Raw genomic sequence first — 19,719 nt, 5'->3', positions numbered from 1 at the left:
AGATTAATAGAATCATAGAATGGCCTGGTTGAAAAGGACCACAGTGACCATCTAGTTTCAACCCCCCTGCCATGGGTGGGGTCACCAGCCACTAGACCAGGCTGCCCAGAGGCTTTAAATGCCTCCAGGGATGGAGCATCCACAACCTCCTTGGGCAACCTGTTCCAGTGGTGTTTTCACACCACCCTCTGTGTGAAAAAAATTCCTCCTTATATCTAACCTAAACTTCCCCTGTCTCAGTTTAAAACCATTCTCCCTTGTCTTATCACTATCCACCCATGTAAACAGCAGTTCCCTCGCCTGTTTACACACTCCCTTTAAGTATTGTAAGGTCTCAGTGAGATCTCCCTGGAGCCTTCTCTTCTCCAAGCTAAACAAGCCCAGTTCCATCAACCTTTCCTCACTTGGAGAGGTGCTCCAGCCCTCTGATCATCTTAGTGGCCCTCCTCTGGACCCACTTCAAGAGCTCCACATCCTTCCTGTACAGGGGGCCCCAGGCTTGGATGCAGTACTTCAGCTGGGGCCTCACAAGAGCTGAGTAGAGGGGGACAATTACCCCCCTCTCCCTGATTGCCACCCCTTTTTTAATAAAGCCCAGACCATAGTTGGCCTTCCAGGCTGCAAGAAAAAGCTTCTCTTCCCTAGAGAACAGGAAGAAATTTAAAGGCACTGTTGTTCAGATTAGGTTTTGCCTGACTTAGAAACTGAAACATTTTGTAATAGACAATGATCTTCCACTTTTTGCTTCTTTCCTTTTTTTCCATTGTATTCACTGCTGGTAAAGAATGGAAAAATTTCCTGCAGATTCTGTGTTGTATCTTTTAAAATTGGAAGTGAAGATAGCTTTTCCAGACTTGGTATAGCGGGGAATAATTTAATAGAATGTATCTAATAAATGGCATGGTCATGTAGGCCGCATCTAACTGAAAGTCTTCATGCTCTCCTAGAATTTGAGGTTAGAATAAATGTTGCGATTAACAGTGAAGCCGTTTCCTGAAGGTGGTAGGAAAGGATATCTGCATACGATATTAGTTGTACCTAATATTTTTCAAATTCCTATCTTTTTGTTTCTAAAATCAGCTGGAACATGTTACTAATAAGGAATATAAAAGGCAGATTTAAAATGGAAAAAAGTATAGGTGGGACCTCTTTAGGTTTATTGGTTTGCTTTTATTTGTTATGGTGCTACTTTATGGCTGTGGAGGGTAGGGCTAGTTTTTAGTATCAGGGTGATTCGTATAATGTAGTGATTTTATTAATTTTCTGAAATATTGCAGTGATATTTTAGATTACTTAGACTGTTGTTACAAAAAAAGTCTAGCGATGAAAATAAAATAACTCTAGCTGGGAATAATTGAGCATATTTCCTGTTAAGCTATTTGCATTTGTTTTTCCACTAGTGCTTCCAGATGAGACCTGGAGTTCCATGTTCAAATTAAGAGGGTGATTAAAACATACCGGTAATAGAAACAAAGCTAGAAAATCGTAAAAGGTGTTTGTGGATAATTGAGTTTCCTGGGTTGTTATTGCTCTTAAATGTAATCAGTCATGTTTTGTGTAATGAAATAAGATACTGTCTCAGAGAAGATAAATACTGTGAGCACTTGGTCTGACTTCATTCTGTAGTGAAGGAGAACTTCTCATTTTCAAGAGCTACTGTTTTCACTGTATTTTTTTAAATTAAATAACTTACCTGACATTTTATATTTTTAGATGCCATAGGTTAATTAGGGTTATTTCAGCTGTGTTTCAGTAGGTAATGCTGAGCGTGAACATTTAAACATAAGTTCTTAATGCTTATTCTCACATTGCTTAATAGTAATTTCTAGTATATTCCGAACAGATATATGAATACTCAGCATTTGGCGTGCTTTAGAACATTTGTAATAGCAGTAAGGTATTGCCTTGAGAATATGATAACTTTCAGTGTGTTGAGGTATACCATGATAGAAACCCAGGTAGATAGGTGAATTTTTTTTTTAAAAGCAATGTCTGCTCCCGTATACATAACTGACGAGTGACCTGTTGCAGTGCCTCTTTTCTCCTCAAGCACTGAATTCGCCAATCAATGTGAGCAAAAAATTAAATTTTTACAGGACTTTTATCTGACATGCTGGATAAACATAATTTTCTACCGAGTCCTTACCATGGAGCTATCTACTTCAATAGGTTCAGAGCTAGTCGTTATGCTTTTACAGCAGGTGGTAGAGAAAAATAAAAGCATGCTATTGAATAAAAGGAGCATTTTTTGTTCCAACTAGTCATTTGTATGAGGAAATAGTATTTCATTCCTGGTATGACACCGTCATACATGAGTCTCAAGCTATTGGTAGCAGGTCCACACGTAAAGCAAAAGCCATGATGAGAAAATCTCATTGTGTGCCTGTGGTACTGCTATTGTTTCATACTGTATTTTTTTATAGTTTTCTTTTAGTCATCTGCTTGGTTTTGATGGGACTGCTTGGCAGATGAACTTCTGGCATTATAACTAGTCCTTTAAAACTTAGGAATGTGACATTTTAGATGTTACTAGTGGATTTTGCATAATGCCAGAAATAGTCACATGCATTAACAGATCTCACCAGTAAACTGTAAACTTGGGTTCTTTCAGCTGCCGTTCTATACATGTCATTCAGTGGCAGAACAAATCCTTTGTAATGCTGATAGGTAGTGAACACTAATTTAAAAAAAAGCAAAACGTAAAAAATAAAAATCTGCTAGCTTTAGAAACCAAATCAGGTACACTGATTTCCCATCTCTTTATCTTAGTGCCACAACTAGAAGGTACAGTTGTCTTTCATCGCCTTATGAATAGTTTTTGAAACGTAGTGCCAGGTTTAGCAAGCATGTACTTGAGACTTCTGGTGCTTCAATACTGTTACTGTATGAGGCTTCAAAGTTCCCGTTGTTATATATAATATATCTTTAAAAAAAGAAATAAAATTCTCTAAGTGGGATGACTTAAGACAAAGGAATATATTCTTTGTTGGATTAGAAATGTTAAGACTACATACAGACAGACATACACTCCCTCCTCCTACTCCCAGTTCTTAAAGGTCTTTTTTTTTTTTTTTTTTTTTTTTTTTAAAGATATGAAGTATGGCCAGTAAATATTGCTATTCTTCATCAGCTAGTCTTATCAGTTCATATAACTTGAACATTTTGGATGGAGATATATATAAATATATATGTATATGTATATATTTATATTTGTATGGCTATCCTGAATATATTTTGAAGGGTACTGGAGTTGTTAATGCCTTATTAAATATGAAAACTGGCATACATAATTTTAAGGTGGTATGTGGGAATAGTTTTGTTCATCCAGAATTCATTAGATCTCCACTATAGTAATCTTATAGTGGTGTCTAATAACTTTTATAGATACATTAAATTTCTTGGAATTTTGATGTACAGGTCATGTGCAACTGACTGTTTCTGTTCTAAGCAATAGAAGTTACATGACCTCTCAGGACTGTAGTGACAACACCTCTTTTGTTAAAGACAATTATTTCAAAGTCTGAATCACTTTTCTGACATCACCTGGTGACTTGGAAGGCCACAGGAGAGTTGTACCGGAGATCCATTTATTTATGGGAGTTACTAACACATTCTTGTCTTAGTCTGTAGCAAGTTCTTTTTTTTTTTTTTTCTTTCTTTTTTTAATAACCTGGTGAGGAAATAAATGATTTGACTCCTCTTTTCTGGGCTAATATGAAAAGGTATAGGAGAAATCAGAATTGGAGCAGTGCCAGCACTGACGATCGCTTCAAAAGAAATATTTCAATAATACATAAAAATGTTTTAAATTTGTCTTTAAATTCAAGTATCTTTAAATATTTTAAAGACAATGTTTAAAGCTGAATAATATGACTTATTTAAGTTTAAGTTAATCTTAGGGATTTTAAGACTAAATTTAGGTTAATCTTAATGACCTTGTTATTTAGTGGAGCTTTACTTCTTCTAGAATTTAGCATGAGATATTCATATCTTTTTTTTTTTTTCCTATAATGACCATTAAAGATTCGTTATCTTTTATAAATGAAAACAGGCATGCGGTCAGGAAATTTTTATTCCTGTCTGGCATGATTTATCACTTCTGTTTCTGAAGGATGTTGGCAAGGAAAGTGTGAGAGTTCTAGGTGTGTTTAACTTGAAGTTCATGACATAGTGAAGGTTAGAGGAAAAAGTGATGGGAATGGTGAATTGTTGGCTTGCTTTGCCTCTGTGGAATGTAAAAGTTTCACAGCTACCTCCTCAAAAACTTAAGAAATTAAGTTAACATAACATAATGACATAGTTTTATAGTTTTCTCATCTGTAGATCCGAGTTTAACAATATACCCACCCAGATTTAAAATTTCTTCTGTTTTCCATGGTTCTAGTTCCATCAGTGCTGTTGACTGTGTCTCTGCTGGACTGCTTCATTTTCTTTATGCTGAATTCATTGTTGATGCCACTGCTGTGACTGGAGGTGCAGCAGGTCATGGCCTCTGCTTCTCTGGGGCATAGGCTGCAGGTGCCCCTCAGAAAGCCTATCTGGCCTTTCTGGACCATGCCCACAGCTAATAGCAGCACTGTTTACAGGAGGAGCTGCTACCTGCTTTCATGCCAGTCCCTAAGCTCATGCCAAGCTGTTGAGATAGGACCAATGATTTGTACTGCTTTGAATCCAGTGCTGCCTTTTCCTTCAGCATGGCGTTAGAAATGTAAAGCAAATCTGGGTTTAGGCACTGCAAGCTCCAAGGGTGTTTGAATGTCAGTGCTGTGTACTTCCTGGTGGGATATTGAGCAGGGGTACACAAATCAATGTTTGCAGCATGCTGCGTGTGCTGATAGGTATGCACACGTTTCAGTAGCAGGGTAGTGTTGGAGATAAATTACAGCTATGTCAGCTGCAGCTAAAAGAAGGTGGTGGTGATATGTAACTGGAAAGTGGTTGGTAGTGCAGTAACTTTTTATTGAGTTTTAGGAGAATTTGCAGTTGTCTGAGCTGAAGATTTCTAGCTTGTCACTGGGAGAATATCAGCAGACTGCAGAACGTTGAGCAGTAGATATTGGTGTGTATTTGATTTCAGCTGCTGATCCTCATTGGAAGGTACTGAACGTTCATCAAGTTGGTCTGCTTTGTGGTATGAAAAGTGCTGGTACATTATTGTGAATAGTGGCTCAAGAGGTGAATTAGGGTCCTAAGAAATCCTGGTTTATGGAGTATTTCAGATGTGGTTTTAAGTTTTGAGTGGTTAAAGATAGATTTTAAACATATGTTGTGAACAGAGTATATTATTACTACAGGTTTCATCCACCCATCGTTTCTTCTCCTTGTGTTTTCCCTGCAACATGTTCCATGTACTTTATTGCTTAATATCTAGGGTTGCTCAAATAGCAGGCAATGGGCAGTTAAGACAGAAGAGATCTGAAAGTGATTTAAGTAATAAGAAATAATGTGCAAATGTTTAAAATGCCTTGCTGTGTTATGCTGAATAAATAGCTACAGCAGTGGCTTTTACTTGGCATTTGTAGGTGGGTGAAGATGTTGGTAAGAGGAGGAGATGAACCCCCACGAGGGAAAGCCACTGGTTTAGGCAGTTGTTATACAGGGTGCATTTTGCAGCTGGTCAATAATCCATCTTGATAAACTTTGTTGGTGTGTGTGTGCAATAAATGAACACTTGTTTTGTTGGTGTAGCAGTGGTATGCTGCACATGAGAGCTTCTCATTGCTTGCTGCCTAAAAACAGGCTCATTGTTATTGCTAATCAGAGTCCTGATAACTAAAATTAATAGTGGGCACAAAGATGAGCAATTAAGAACATTCATCTTCCAAATGAGTCTCCAAGATTCATTGGTAGTTTAAATTTATATACTGACGGCACTTAAACCATTAAAAAGGGTAATGGGTGCCCTGCAGGCATGTGCTTCAAAGCCATATGTCATTTTGGTGCTGGGGTGGCAGACAGTGATAACTTCCCTTTAAGGGAAACTACTATTCATTTATCAATTAAATGCCAAAGGAAACATACTTTTTTTTTTTTTTTTTTTTTTATTTTTTTTTTTTTTTTGCTGTAGAGTGATCATAGCACTGTATTGTAAGTTAAATCAAAGAACAAGATTTATATTCTAAATCTTTCTGGCTTTATCATAACAGATGTTAATTAGAAAAGTCTCTTGGTGATAATAGGGCATTGGAGTTGGAACTTTTAAAGACATAAATGTTACTCTGCATAAATATTTCTCCTTTTGCACTTGGCAGTGACGGTGACACTGATGTAGTAATCAACCAAGTATGGAAAGTGACACGCGGGTTCGATTTTTGTTGTTGCCGTGCTTGTGTTGTCACGGTGTAACAGTTGAGAAAGTAATGGAGATGAACTTTAAGCTGTAAGGTTTCATGATGCAAGGTATTAGCAGAAATTTTTCTACGACATGGGGATTTCTTTGCCCTCATGGTGTCCTCAAGCAACCAGTACATTGGTTAACAAGCGTGCAAAGAGGTGTCCTCGGTGATTTTAGAGGGAGGAGTAGAATTAGCTAAACCTTAGGCTGTTTTGTCACTTTGAATATATGACACGTTCTGAATGAATTTCAGAACAGTGGGAATTGAAATTCACTCTCAGTGAAGATGAAATATAATCTCATTTTGGAACATGATCAGGATTTGTTGATGAAATTTAGTATAATGCAAGTCCCCTGAGATGATCACTTTGATTTTGCAAACTGTGTGCCTCTCATATGAAAGTTAAATACTCCCTCGTGATTAGGTAAAAATATTTTAACCTCAATTTGATGAAATGCGTGCCCAGTTCTCCTCTCCTTGTTTTCTGGCCAGTCCTTGTTCCAGGCTGTTGGTGTGTTGTACAGAAGGCAGCAATGACTATAGCTCCTAATTGTCATCCTCCCCATTTCCCATCTGCATCATGTTTTCTTCTGGGCTGTAGTGTGGGCTGAAAGCATTTACCAGGAGTGCAGGTGCCTCATCTTACTGTGAAACTGGTATTTACCATAATGTTTTATTGTTTGCTCTTGAGAGCTATGGTATTTGTCCATATTTTGCTTTGAAGTCAAATGAGCTATGAAATGAGAAATACTCTGTTATTCTTAAGGTGTATCTTCTGGCTTAAGCCAGAAGGAGCAAATTTTGTTGTAACAGTAGCTGTTAATGGGATTGATATAACCAACTACTGAGCATAGGGAAGAGAGGATGCATGAAATTTCTTCTCTGATTTCCAGATGCTTATCCCTTGAGTTCTTAAATAACTCTTCCTGGATTTCAAAATACTGGCGAAATAAAGATAAATGTCTCTTTTCTCTTTCACTGTTTCAATCTCTCCTGGTTTTTCTGAGCAGAAATAGCATGCTCAAGGACTGCTTACTGTGAATGGGAATAACAGATGCTTCAAAGTTGTATGCCTGACAGATGTACATTTTTTTTTTGGTGTTTACACTCCACTTTTTCTTCAACTGTATTTTTTTGATTCCTTTGTTTCTTTTGTCTTAAATGTTGATCTCTTCCTCTTATCCTCACATTTTCTTCTTTTTCCCACTCCGCTTAATTGCTCTCAGTGAAGAATGCAGTAAGAAAAAACTTACGGATTGAGATAGAATGGATGTTACTGTGTTACATAAGTTTTGGGTTTTTTCCCTTCTTCACCCTTTGTATTCCTTCTCTCCTGCTTTCTTCCTGTCACTTGTCCTCATAACTTCCTTATATGACTTCCTTCAGTCATTCCTCATAATTTCAGTTGTAGAGTTTTCATACTTGTTGTTAGTGTAACTCTGAATTATAGAATCATAGAACAGCTCAATTTGAAAAAGACCTTAAAGATCATCAAGTCCAACCATAATCTAACCATTCTACCCTAACAACCCACTGTTAAGTCGTGTCCCTGAGCACTACATCTGAATGGTTTTTAAATACATGCAGGGATGGTGACTCAACCACCTCCTTGGGGAGCCTATTCCAGTGCTTAACAACCCTTTTCTGTAAAGAAGTTTTTCCTGATATCCAGCCTAAACCACCTCTGGTGCAAGTTGAGGCCATTTCCCCTTGTCCTGTCACCAGTGAGAAGAGACCAACCCCGCTCTCACTGTAAGCACCTTTCAGGTATTGGAAGAAAGCAATACGGTCTCCTCTCAGCCTCCTCTTCCCCAGACTGAACAACCCCAGTTCCTTCAGTTGTTCCTCATTTGGCATACTCTTTAAGCCCTTCACAAGCCTTGTTGCCCTTCTTTGGACCTGGTCCAGCACTTCAATGTTCTTTCTGAAGTGCCCAAAACTGAGCACAGTACTCGAGGTGACGCCTCGCCACTGTCAAGTACAGGGGCAGGATGACTTCCCTAGTCCTGCTCACCATACCATTCCTGTTACAAGCCAGGATGCCATTGGCCTTCTTGGCCACCTGGGCACACTGCTGGCTCATGTTCAGCCATCTGTCCATCAGTACCAAGGTCCCTCTCCATCCACCCAGTCCTCCCCAAGCCTGTAGGGTTGCCTGGGGTTGTTGTGACCAATAGGCAGGACCAGACACTTGGCCCTATTGAGACTCATGTGGTTTATCTTGGCCTATCGATCCAGGTCCCTCTGTGTGCCCTTCTTCACTCAACGCTCCCTCCCAGATTGGTGTTGTAAAGGCACTGAAAAAGTGCCTTTAATTTGCATTCTGTTATACTGGATTGATTTAATAAAACAATATTACCAAATGTATTCTGCAGTAGTTATTTCATTTCTAGGTAACTTTAATTGTGCTGACTGCTGTTGTTTTGAGCACAGCATTTATTTACTCGTAGTTGGTGTTTGGACTGTTTATGCTTTCAGTCCATCAAGGTTGTTGACTTGAACTGTTACTTTTCTAGCTTAATGTGTTGCTTTGTTTTTGCCCTGGTCTGAACAGCCTGTTGCTCTCTGTCCCGAGGACACTGAGCCTTTTTCACTTGGGCTCAGCTTGTGATTTCCTGTTGTGATGGGAGATGATCTTGGGGAAAATAGTCTGCATGAAGCAGAGATGTCTTACAAAGAGAGGAACGTTGATGGATGAGCTGCTTGCGGATTTTAGCTATGTGCAGACAACTTTGAGAGTTGTGCTACTAGATGTGTGGGCTCCTTAGTTATGCACCCAAGGCTAATGCCTCAGCAAAAATCTTGGAGGATCTCTACTTTTAAATAAGTATAGCATTTATAACTAACAACGTTTTTTTTCCCTAGGGGGATGTACCTTCGATGATGGTCCAGGGCCCTGTGATTACCATCAGGATTTGTATGATGACTTCGACTGGGTACATGTCAGTGCTCAAGAGCCTCACTATTTGCCACCTGAGATGCCTCAAGGTGAGAAATCACATGGGTACTTGATAGAATAGACTTCTGCATTTAAAAACATCGGATTTCACTGAATATGACCTTAAGGCTGTGCTCTGTGATCTCCACTTTAAATTTGTTCCTGGTAGTAATAAGATAAAACAGAAATAACTGATATGGCAATAAATCTGAGAAATTGAGAGGCTTTCTTAGATGAAATTCCCTTTTTAAAGTGGGAATGTTGGGGACATAGCAAAGGGAGAAAGGAAGTGAAAACTTTTTTTTTTTTTGTTCTGCATGGAATTCCAGTTGACTCGCAGTGAAATTTGTCTTAAATGACAGCTAGCATATTGATTGAATAATTCAGGCATGTAGTAGAACAAATGGTGGAAAAAAAAAAAAGAATAAATGCAAAATCTCATTCTGCCCTCTCTGTTCCCCCCAATCTGATCATCATCTGAAGGTAACCAGAAAAGCTTTGATTTATGGAAATATTGCTGTTGTTAATTACTATTTAGGACAGGCAATGAATAACTGAAGAGGTACAGCCTACATGACCTTGCCTGCTCACCTTTGATGAACAACTTAATCGATGCTTCCCTGATAGCATGATATGCTGAGAAAATGAAAGCATTTGAAATTCAGCTACATTTTCCAATTAATAGTACATTAAGTAATTAATCATGCAGAGGAGGAAGAAAGGTCATGACTATTTTATTTGTCTCTTTTGTGAAGTGGGGTATGTGTGAAGGAGGAGTGGGAGATGTTGCCACACAGGCACGACTTAACCACTTAATCATTTCTTTCCTTCATTTAATGTATTATTTTGGCTTATTAATAGATGTTAGTGAATATAATTTTGCTTTTTAACTGCTAAATATCTGGATTTCCCCTACTGTGAAGTCTCTGACATAGTGCCTGTTACCATGACCCACATGTTACGTAAGAGGTTAATGTATTAATCAAGCTCCATTCTATAATTAATGGACTGTTTGATGGTCCAGGTTGGTGTTAACTTCAGCCCTGAAGCATCATTGTTCCTGATGCTGTTACTCCTGTATTAAGAAATTCAAAATAATATCTCCCTTAAGAAGGGAGAAACTAGTCACTTTCAAGTTTATATCTTTCAGTCTATGCACTCTGTTAAGATGATGTGGGTATTTTAATTGCAGTGTGTTTTGTAAAAAAATATAAATCTGGTATTCTCAGACTTCAGGTACATTCTGTATGGGAAGAACAGCAATTTGAGGAATTTTATTTTGAATGAATCTAAATGACAAGATAGCTTTTCTTGCATTTCTCAAACACCATACCTGTCATCTTTAGACAGGCTTCAGAGTGAAGTGACACAGTGCACTCTGAATTTGGCAACTGATTTCTGTTTAGTTCTGCTACAGAACCGTTTCCTATGAATGCAGCATGCAGATTCTTCTGGAGGAAGGTTTCTTTTACAACTGTATGTGAAATTGTGGCTACTTGATTTAAAAAAAAAAACAACAACAGAACAATGGGATGTTTTGGAACTGATCCAAAACAGATACAGAAGAGGCTCTGATTTTTATTAAAATTCAACCCTTTTTGGATCAACTGTTTAAAAATTTTAATGCTTTGTAGTTGAGATCCAGACTGCAAGTGAATCTCATCTGATTGTGTCTGATTATGTCTCATCTGATTCAGTCTTCAGAAGAGTTATGCTGTGTCCCTATACTGAAGTTAATTTTTGTTTGGAATAGCACATTGCCTAGACAATCTTCAGTTTTACATTAAGTCTAAGAAGGTAGCACAATTCTAAAATGTGTTGAGTTCCTTTGTTGGGCTTGCGGAAAGTGGAGCAGCAGGAGGTTAGGAAACACAGAAGGGAAATAACCGCATGTAATAATTTTCCACGCAGGTGTTTCTGGTTTTTGTTTTGTTTTTTAGCATGGCTGACCTTGCCACTTACCTGATTACTATTGAAACTGTAGGTTAGGAAACACCACTCATTAAACAGTTGTCCAAGTACAGAATGATACAGTAATGATGGTACAGGTAAAATCAAACTGCTGCTGCTTTGACTTCTGCAAAATATATATATTTCTTTTCTTTTCTTTTTTTTCTTTTTTTTTTCTTTTCAATCTTTTAGTAAAACCAGGAATCTCCTAGGGACCAGAGTAAGCCCACTCTTTTCCTGTTTTATCTGAGAATGGAGAAGAGTTTCTCAGAGCAGTGAAGAAACAGAGGTGTTCAGGTAGGGACTGTTGTCCCTACATCTCTAAGTTGTGTAATCCTTCTGATGGTCACGAAGCTCCTTAATACCCATGCTGAAGTCCTCTTCATGGTCATTCTTTGTCCTGTGTGGAGTCCTTGTCTCCTAGATTTCTTGGGAAACCTTATCTTTAGCAGGAGAAATATGTATTCCTTTGTGTCACAAGGAGTGCTGTTGTAATAGTGTCAGGTTGACTCAGAATCATTACAGTTGTAAAACATTATATTTGATTTTTAAATGTCAATTTTTAGTTTTCAGTAGCTTCAAAATGTCTTACTTTAACCTGCCCTTTTTTTCTCTTTTTTTCTTTGCTTTGTTTCTTTTTCAGTTTTTAAATGGCAAGTGGGAGAGTTTGGGGATTGAATTTTATTCTATTTCTTTTGATTTTCAGGGAAAGGTTTAACTCAGTATTTTGCTTTGGAGAAGGATAAGTAGAAAATTTCAAATCTAATTGCGTGTGTTTTGGAAGACTTTGAAAGTGTGAAAGCATTTCATAATGGAAAGCATAGTAATCATTATTGGCAAGACAAGTGTAATTATGTCTGAGTAATTAATGCAGCTTCAGATTATTATTATTTTTTTGTAATGATCTACATTGCATTTCCCAAATTATCAGTGAAGGAAAAAGCCACTTGACTTCTGTTATGGGAAAAGTGCAGTATATGATGATTAATTTAGAAATAAAATGAATGTGTAGAGCAGGTGGTTGTGTACAGCTTCAAAGAACAACTTCTAAATTGTTAGAACTGCTGCTTACATGCTAAAAACCTTTGGATTACCTGCTAAAACCTTGGAAAACTCCTGTTGTCCGTGATATAAAATGTGTATGATATAAAAGTGACTGTGCTGGATTAAGCCAAAGATTGGCTGGTTTTGAGGGAGCCTGTTAGTAGTTAACTAAAGAAGGCTATAGAAGAAGGACAAGTGTGTGATAAGTCCTCAGCATGTTCTCTCTGTTTCCCACTGCTTTGCATTAAGGAATTTTCTCAAACAGAAACTCTCTGATCCTAATGTTCTCAATGAGTTAATGTTTTTCCCTTCTTGCCTTTGCTTTAATCTCAGTGGTCTCCTATACAGCTTACAGAGGACTCCTATAGCAGTGCCACTGTTTGCTACAGATTATGAGAAGAATAATCTCTTTTTAATTGTTTTACATGCTGTTTCTGTTTGATGTATGTTAGTGTCTTATACTTAATAGGAAGTGAGACAAGGTGATTTCTAATCTCCTTCCCCATGCCATTCCATTGTAGTTGGTTTTTTTTTGCTCTTTAATGCTTTTACTGTAAAGCGTATGCTCTTCTCCAACATCATTTTTCCTGGGTTGAATAAACCAAGTCTATTTAGTTGTTCCTTTTGTAGAAATGGTTCCACAACATGAAACTTGTGTTTTGTGTGAGGTGAGATTGGTGTCTGAGTGTTGTATTTTTGTAGATGCAGTGATGAAAATGAAGTTGAAGTACCTAGCTAATTGTCTTTGAACCTCTTAGGGAGACAGACACATTCTGTATGTTGTAATGAGTCCTTTCGAGCAGGCCTGTGTTTTCAGATTTATGAATTTTATACATTGTACAGGACAAGATAGAAATTAGAGAATGCTATTAAGATGAAATCCAATTTTGGATATGGATTTTTTCCCATTTTTATTAAGGGACTATTCATTATGTGAGGATAACTTCATTTTGTAGAAGAAAATATAAATAATTGCATGTTCTTATGTCACTGGAGGTTTGTGAGAGGGTGGTTTTATCTGTGTTAATAACATATTTACAGATGTTTCTACCCTTAGAGGTGATAGTTCATTTACCTTGTTTGGTTTGCCTGTTAAAAGCAGAATTACTCTGAGGCTATGCAGGACCAGCGCATGAGAGCCTGTAATGGCCTGCATGATGGGGAACCATTTAATGAAGGTCTTTTTAAATGTAAGGGCTATTACCCTCCTGGATACAAATGCAGTTTGAAGAATGCCTAAATTATAGCTGACAATAGCAATGTCCTGAGATGGACGTTTTGTTTCTGATCTTTCAGACAGATAGATAATGTGCCTGGATTGGATATATAGTAATTTTGTGAGTCATTCTTCTATAAATCCACAGTAAGTACATTAATAGTAGTGGGGAAGGTCCCTGGTTGCAGTTGTTGTCTAGCGTGACTAAAGGAAAACAGATTACATCTCTGAAGATGTGCTTCAGTATTAAATCGTTTCACAAATGAAACATTTCTTTACAGTGAATAATATCAAAGGAATTAATTCTCACTTTGCAGAAATGACTTATGACCTTGCATGTTGCCCAGCTTTAAAGAATAAAACTAAATTATGTGTTCTTTGGAAAATAAATAAATAAAAGCCCAGTCCTGAACAATAAAACATTGTGGATTCAGGCTTAGGCTGATGTTTTGGGCTCCCTAGTGGAAGACTGCTTGGTTAACTCAGAATGGAGACCATAGGCTATGAAGGGCAATGTGAATGACAAGTGTGTTGACAAGTAGTCTTAAACCACACTTTCATGGTAATTGCTTTTGCATGGATTTTAGGCAGAATGTCTGTGGCTGCTCGTTTCCATATCCTGTCATTCCCAGATGCATTCTCATGTTGCTGTATACTCCAAGTTGCTCTGACATGCATGTGCTTGTGCAGCAAATTGGGTCAGGGAACAAGTATGGATTTAAAATAATAACTTTGGGGGAAAAAAAGAATTTGGCATTTATCAGTTTATTGATCCAGTTTGATGTGTGGATGTTAAAAAAAAAAAAAAAAAAAAAAAAAGAAAAGTTGCTGCTCTGGTGTAGCTGATGAAGGAGGTATGTAAGCTGGTGGTGTGCATGGACACGAAGGTTAGATAAACCTCTGGGGTGCCTGAAAGAAATACAAAAATTACACGCTTAGATTTGCATGCAACTTTAATTTTCCTGTCTGAATTAGAGCTGAGATATTAGTTGTGATCTGGAAGGTTAGCTGTGTGCCACTGAAGTTCTGTCTTCTGCAGAACTGAAATAGCTTTTATGTCACCCGCATGACCCAAAATAAATTTCTGTGCAGGGACCAGCATGTTCATGATGTGTGTAAATGAGAGAGAAAAGCCAGAAGGTCATGAAATTTGTTATAATACAGATTTTTTTTGTATGAACGTGGCTCAGGAAGGAAAGCTTTAATGTGTAGGTCATATAATATAGATGATACTTTTGGCCTTTTACTTCATTTTAACTTGGGTTTTTCTCCTATAGAAATGAAACCACCAACCCACGAATAAATTTAAATCATGTTTTTATGTATGTGTGCGGTATAACAAATGTGAATTGGGAAGTAGTGCTTGATGAAAGCTGGGTGCTCTGAGGCTTTTGAAAGAAGACTGCTTTTCAGTTATGTATGGAACACGGGGTCCACTCCCTGCCAGCAATCCCCTGCTTTTCCTGGGAACATTAATTAACACTATTTTGCAAGTTCAATCAGACAGAATGCTTTCCAGGTCTCCCAGTTTTAGCGGACAAACTAGCAAAGTTTACCAGTGCAACGAGTAGCTGACTACTGACTTTAAGGTTTTGCAGATGTATGGATTGCATTGCCAGTATAAAGGTAGTAGACAAGAGAAACTATGCACAAGGGTGTTTCTTTATTGATCCATGTATTGACAAAGGCAATTTGGGAAGCCAGTGGTTTGAAGTTTGGTCAGTGAGAGCTTATTTGAGTCATTACATATGTGATAAATTTTAAAAGCTTGGATCTGCATGTGGAGCTAGTAAGAATTTTTGATTGTTTCCCTTTATATTTCTTTATGTATTGGGGTAGATGTGCTTTACTTAAACTTTTTTTCTTTGTAGACTCCTTGGCCCTAAAAGTTACTGTTTTTTTTTTTTTCTTTTTTTTTTTTTTCCCCCATTTAACTTGTCAGTATGTTACAGAGCTGAATCAGTTTGATGTACTTACTTTATCAGAGCATATTTGACGGCTTTTCTTACTCAGTAACCTTTATGGTTGGCTTCTTGTCTGAATTATTTTGTAAATAGCATCTTTAACAGAAAGAAACCTATCTTGTTAGTGCAATGCAATTAATGTCTACCGAAAGAACACCTGTAAACATCCTGATCCTGTTTAGCTTGCTCAGTACAGTGCATTAATCAATCTATTGACCAATTCCAAGGGTTCCCTGTTGTTCTCAAGAATATTTAGCTTGGTATAAAGTGAAGAAGAGTGCAGAAGAAGGTTTAACAGATAATGTAGTGTGTAGCTGTGCTCTTTTACTTTTAGGTAAGCCATTTTTTTTTATTCAGGAAATTTAGATACAGGGTTAGGAAAAGAAAAGTGTTTACCTTTAAAGTTATACGATTATATTTTGTTTCATCATAGTATTTCTTCCATGCAATATTGATTTCCAAAAAGCTCATTTGTTTTTGAGTAACTTGTTATTGCTTGTAGTCCTCAAATTAGTGTATTTTACTGCTCTCACTTGTGTTTAAGAACCTGTCAGATATTTTGGGCAGAATGTAACCAAATTCCAGTGGAAGGTGTATAAAATGCTAGCTTCTGAAAAACTGTTCCTTCTTTTTTTCCTCCTTCTTTCTTTCTTTGCGTAATATGTTGAGTACATTAGTGCATTTATTTCTCTGGGTTAATTAATTAAAGTGAGATGAAAAATAAGCTTGCTATGGGTAGATATACAAAGAAGTAGGTTAAATTTGGCCAAATCTACCTCTATCGTGCTCATACCAAAAGTTACACTGCCATATGCTGGTGTTGTCTTAGCATTCAAAAGTGTTTCTTGTCCATTATGCAACTCCTTAGCTTTGTGTCTCAGCATCACGGAAGTTCAGATAGCACTGGTCATCACAGCTCCAATTGGAAATGTACTGCTCCAAGTGGAAATGTATTATTGGCTTACGTGCAGTAAGTTACTGCCTGGGGGAACTGTCCATAAGAGGCATTACCTGAAGTTGCTATCTTGATAGCATTGCAAAGGGGGCACAAAAGGAGAAATGGTACTGTGCTATCCTTTCAATGTTAAGGGCAAAGAGTCTGAATAGCATGTTGTCACTTTGGAAAATGCTGCCGTTTATTTGAGGCATTTAGAGTTCAGAATGTGCAAGACTGGAAGCCAAAGTGTGAATTCTCTCTGCTCACCTTCATAACAAGGAGCAAGCCAGCCCACCTTTCAAGTGCTATGAGTACTGTGTCTGCCGGCTGTTGTGCCGTTGTCCTGCCATTGATTTCTTTTTGATTCCTCTCTGAGCCTGATTTTTTTTTTTTTTTTTTTTTGGTGTGGAGGAGGTGGGGTGTGTTTTGTTTTGTATGGGTTTTTTCTTTAAAAAAATAAAAAAAAATCCCCTTCTGAAGATAACAGTTGTTTACCTGTCCTTAGGATTTTTGGCTATCTTGGAGCCAAAATGTTAATGAGTTAATGTAGCTCTGTTTCTCTTACATGGCCATGCATGGGCACATTTGGCTCAGAGCATGGACTCATCTCTCTTGTTTCTGTCCACAGAACATGGCATGGTGCCAGCATATCAAATGATTTTATTCCTTTTGTTTGGCACTGTTTGGCTGGACTCTTTCACTGACAAGACAAGGACAAATAGCGCATGTGTACTTCTTTTGCTCCTATCTCCTGTAAGTCTGGGTGGCCTTTCTACTGCAGCTCATGTGTTTCTGGCTGCTCCTTTCTGCAGTGTTGACATTTCTGTAAATTGACCTGATTGGAAACTTAATCCTCATTTTTCCCTCCCACTCACCTGTGTGTAATTTTTAGTATCCTAATGAATGCCAGATTGAAGTTGTAATGTAACTGCAGGCTGCTCAGTAGAAGATGTAGAAGAAACTATATTAGCTGTATGGAAAAAAAATAACTTTATTACCTATGAGAGGAAAAATAGAAACAATATGGGAACTATTTGGGGAAGCACTGAAGTAATAACACCGTGTATGAAGAATAATAATAGCATTAAGTCAAGATGAGGTGGGAAAAAAAACTATAGCAGAATGAGTAATTTACAGTGGTTGCTAATATAGATTATTGTTAAGTAATAATCTCCAGAAATGGGGCAGGCAGAGGGCAAGGTGTTGTAGTTATTCTTTGTGGTTGGGTAACTTTTCACTTGTGTCACAGGGGAGATGAAGTGTCTTGGAAGCGTAAATGAAACTGTGGGCTGCTTTGATTTCAGTGCAGTGCAAGAGTATTCACAATCCCACTTGTCGTAAAGGACTTTGTGCAACTGTAAATACTTATATTACCTGTGTACTGATATCCAAAGCAATAGTAACACAAACAGGAAAAGAGATGATGTCTCTAGAACCAATGACAACAAAAAAACGTAAGAAGAGGTAAATTTCAGGAAGCTGCTTAATAGCCACAAAAGAAAGAGTAGAGTTCCTCTATGTTTTTCCATGCATAGTATCTGAAATCTTCCTGTCTGCTTTAATATTGATTTCTGAGTTCTGACCATTTTTCTGCTTGGTATGTAATTTCTGTTCTTGTGCTTTTGCCTCAAGTCCATGCTGATGCAGCAATCATTGGTGTTTTCTAATGGCGACTAAAGCAAGCAGTAAGAATAAAAGTATATTATTCTACAGAACAGATTCTGACTGAATTGACATTTAAACTTTTTTCTTAAGTCTTGGTGAACAAATGAGACAATTCGGGAAACATTGAGATTTTTTTTATTTGGGCACATCACAGAATCACAGAATTGTAGGGGCTGGAAGAGACCACAGAGATCATCGAGTCCAACCCTCCTGCAAAGCAAGGCCCCCCTACAGCAGGCTGCACAGGTAGGTGTCCAGGTGGGTCTTGAATATCTCCTGAGAAGGAGAATCCACAACCTCCCTGGGCAGCCTGTTCCAGTGCTCCGTCACCCTCACTGTGAAGAAGTTCTAAGTTTTTATCATTACTTGTACAGACGCACGTTCAAATTGCCGTTTTCAGGATCATTATGGGACTAAAGCTTGTTTTCTCTTTCAGAGGAAGGGGCATCCTGGCTGGGACTTTTTTTGTTTCATTTCCCAGCATGCTATATAGATATTGTTGAAAAGGCAAGTCCTTTCAGTTGGTGGTCACACTAACATCACTTTCTAGCATGTGTACTGTGAAGAGGCAGTTACTTCAGTGGATTTATTAGAAAAGGACCAGGTCTGTGAGCAATGTGAGGTATGGAAACAGATGCAGTTGTTGCTTTGTCTTGTGAGTGAAGTTTGTGAGTTTACTTCTATTTTTTTTTTTTTTTTTTTTTTGGATAATGTTGCTGTCTCAGATGCAGTGATATCCAAAGTTCTCTTCCTTTCTTCCAATCTCTCCCAGAACCTGACACTGTAATCTCATTTAAAATTTAGTATTGATTATATGGTAGCATTCAGAAATTTAATTCATGAAAAACATGAAAGCACTACGACAAGAAAAAACTAAGCAACGTTTTAAAATGCAGAGCAATTTTTTGTTCCAAAATGTGTTGCTTCTGTCTAGAGATAGGTAGATTGTCATCAGATTTCATCTTTAGTTAAACCTATCAAGTAAGGAAACTTGAATTAAACTATGTGTTTTTACCTTTGATTTGCATTTTACATTGTTAGTGTTTATTTTCAAAAGGGAAAAAAAAAAGCACACTTTTCTAGGTACACTTGCAATGCACAATGCAGGGGCTGTCAGAGGTATACCAGCTAACTTCATATTTCTGAGTAGCTCAGGAGGCTCAGCTTTCTACCTGTCACCAAGCTGGCACTGGGGCAGTGTGGCACATCATTGGGAGGATGTGCTTATTTTCATAAATCTAATATGTTGTGTGGAACATGTATGCATCAAAATGCTGATTAGCAAGGGATTCTTGAGTACTTTGTCGCTACTTCAGTATCTTATTGTTAAAAAAAAAAAAAGCAAAACCTAATGAAAACTACTTCTTCCTTTGTCTTTCTGAAAGAGGTAGTTACCAGTATGTAACAGCTATTTACTGTATCTTGGATCAAACCTTTTTTTAACTCCCTTGATGAAGAGAATGTAGCCGTGTATAAACACAAATCAGACATGCTGTACTATTTTAGAGAAAGTCAACAAACAATATGAACTAAGCATTTCTGTCATGCTCTTGGATTCTCTTAACTAATTCCCATGAATGATGGATTAGCAAGCTCAACACATTTATGCAGAAGAAACTGTTCTTCTCATTAATTTTTCTTCTGTCTGCTATTCCAGCCTTTACATTATA

The 19,719-nt window shown here is 37.6% G+C and overlaps 1 protein-coding gene across 4 annotated transcripts in view; it reads left to right on the top strand.

The window, feature by feature from the left end:
• The window catches only part of PTPRK (protein tyrosine phosphatase receptor type K), a 350,623-nt gene that overhangs the window by 34,213 nt on the left and 296,691 nt on the right, over nt 1-19,719 (top strand). For all 4 annotated transcript variants that reach the window (XM_042875740.1, XM_042875725.1, XM_042875733.1 and 1 more), the window contains exon 2: nt 9,201-9,323. In XM_042875740.1, the coding sequence (XP_042731674.1) occupies nt 9,201-9,323 (123 nt within the window). The remainder of the gene's footprint in view (nt 1-9,200; nt 9,324-19,719) is intronic.

The sequence above is a fragment of the Lagopus leucura genome, unplaced genomic scaffold (genome assembly GCF_019238085.1).
Source record: "Lagopus leucura isolate 7727_CA_CO unplaced genomic scaffold, USGS_WTPT01 Super-Scaffold_73, whole genome shotgun sequence".
NCBI lineage: Eukaryota > Metazoa > Chordata > Aves > Galliformes > Phasianidae > Lagopus > Lagopus leucura.
This window is presented reverse-complemented; position numbering and strand designations above follow the sequence as displayed.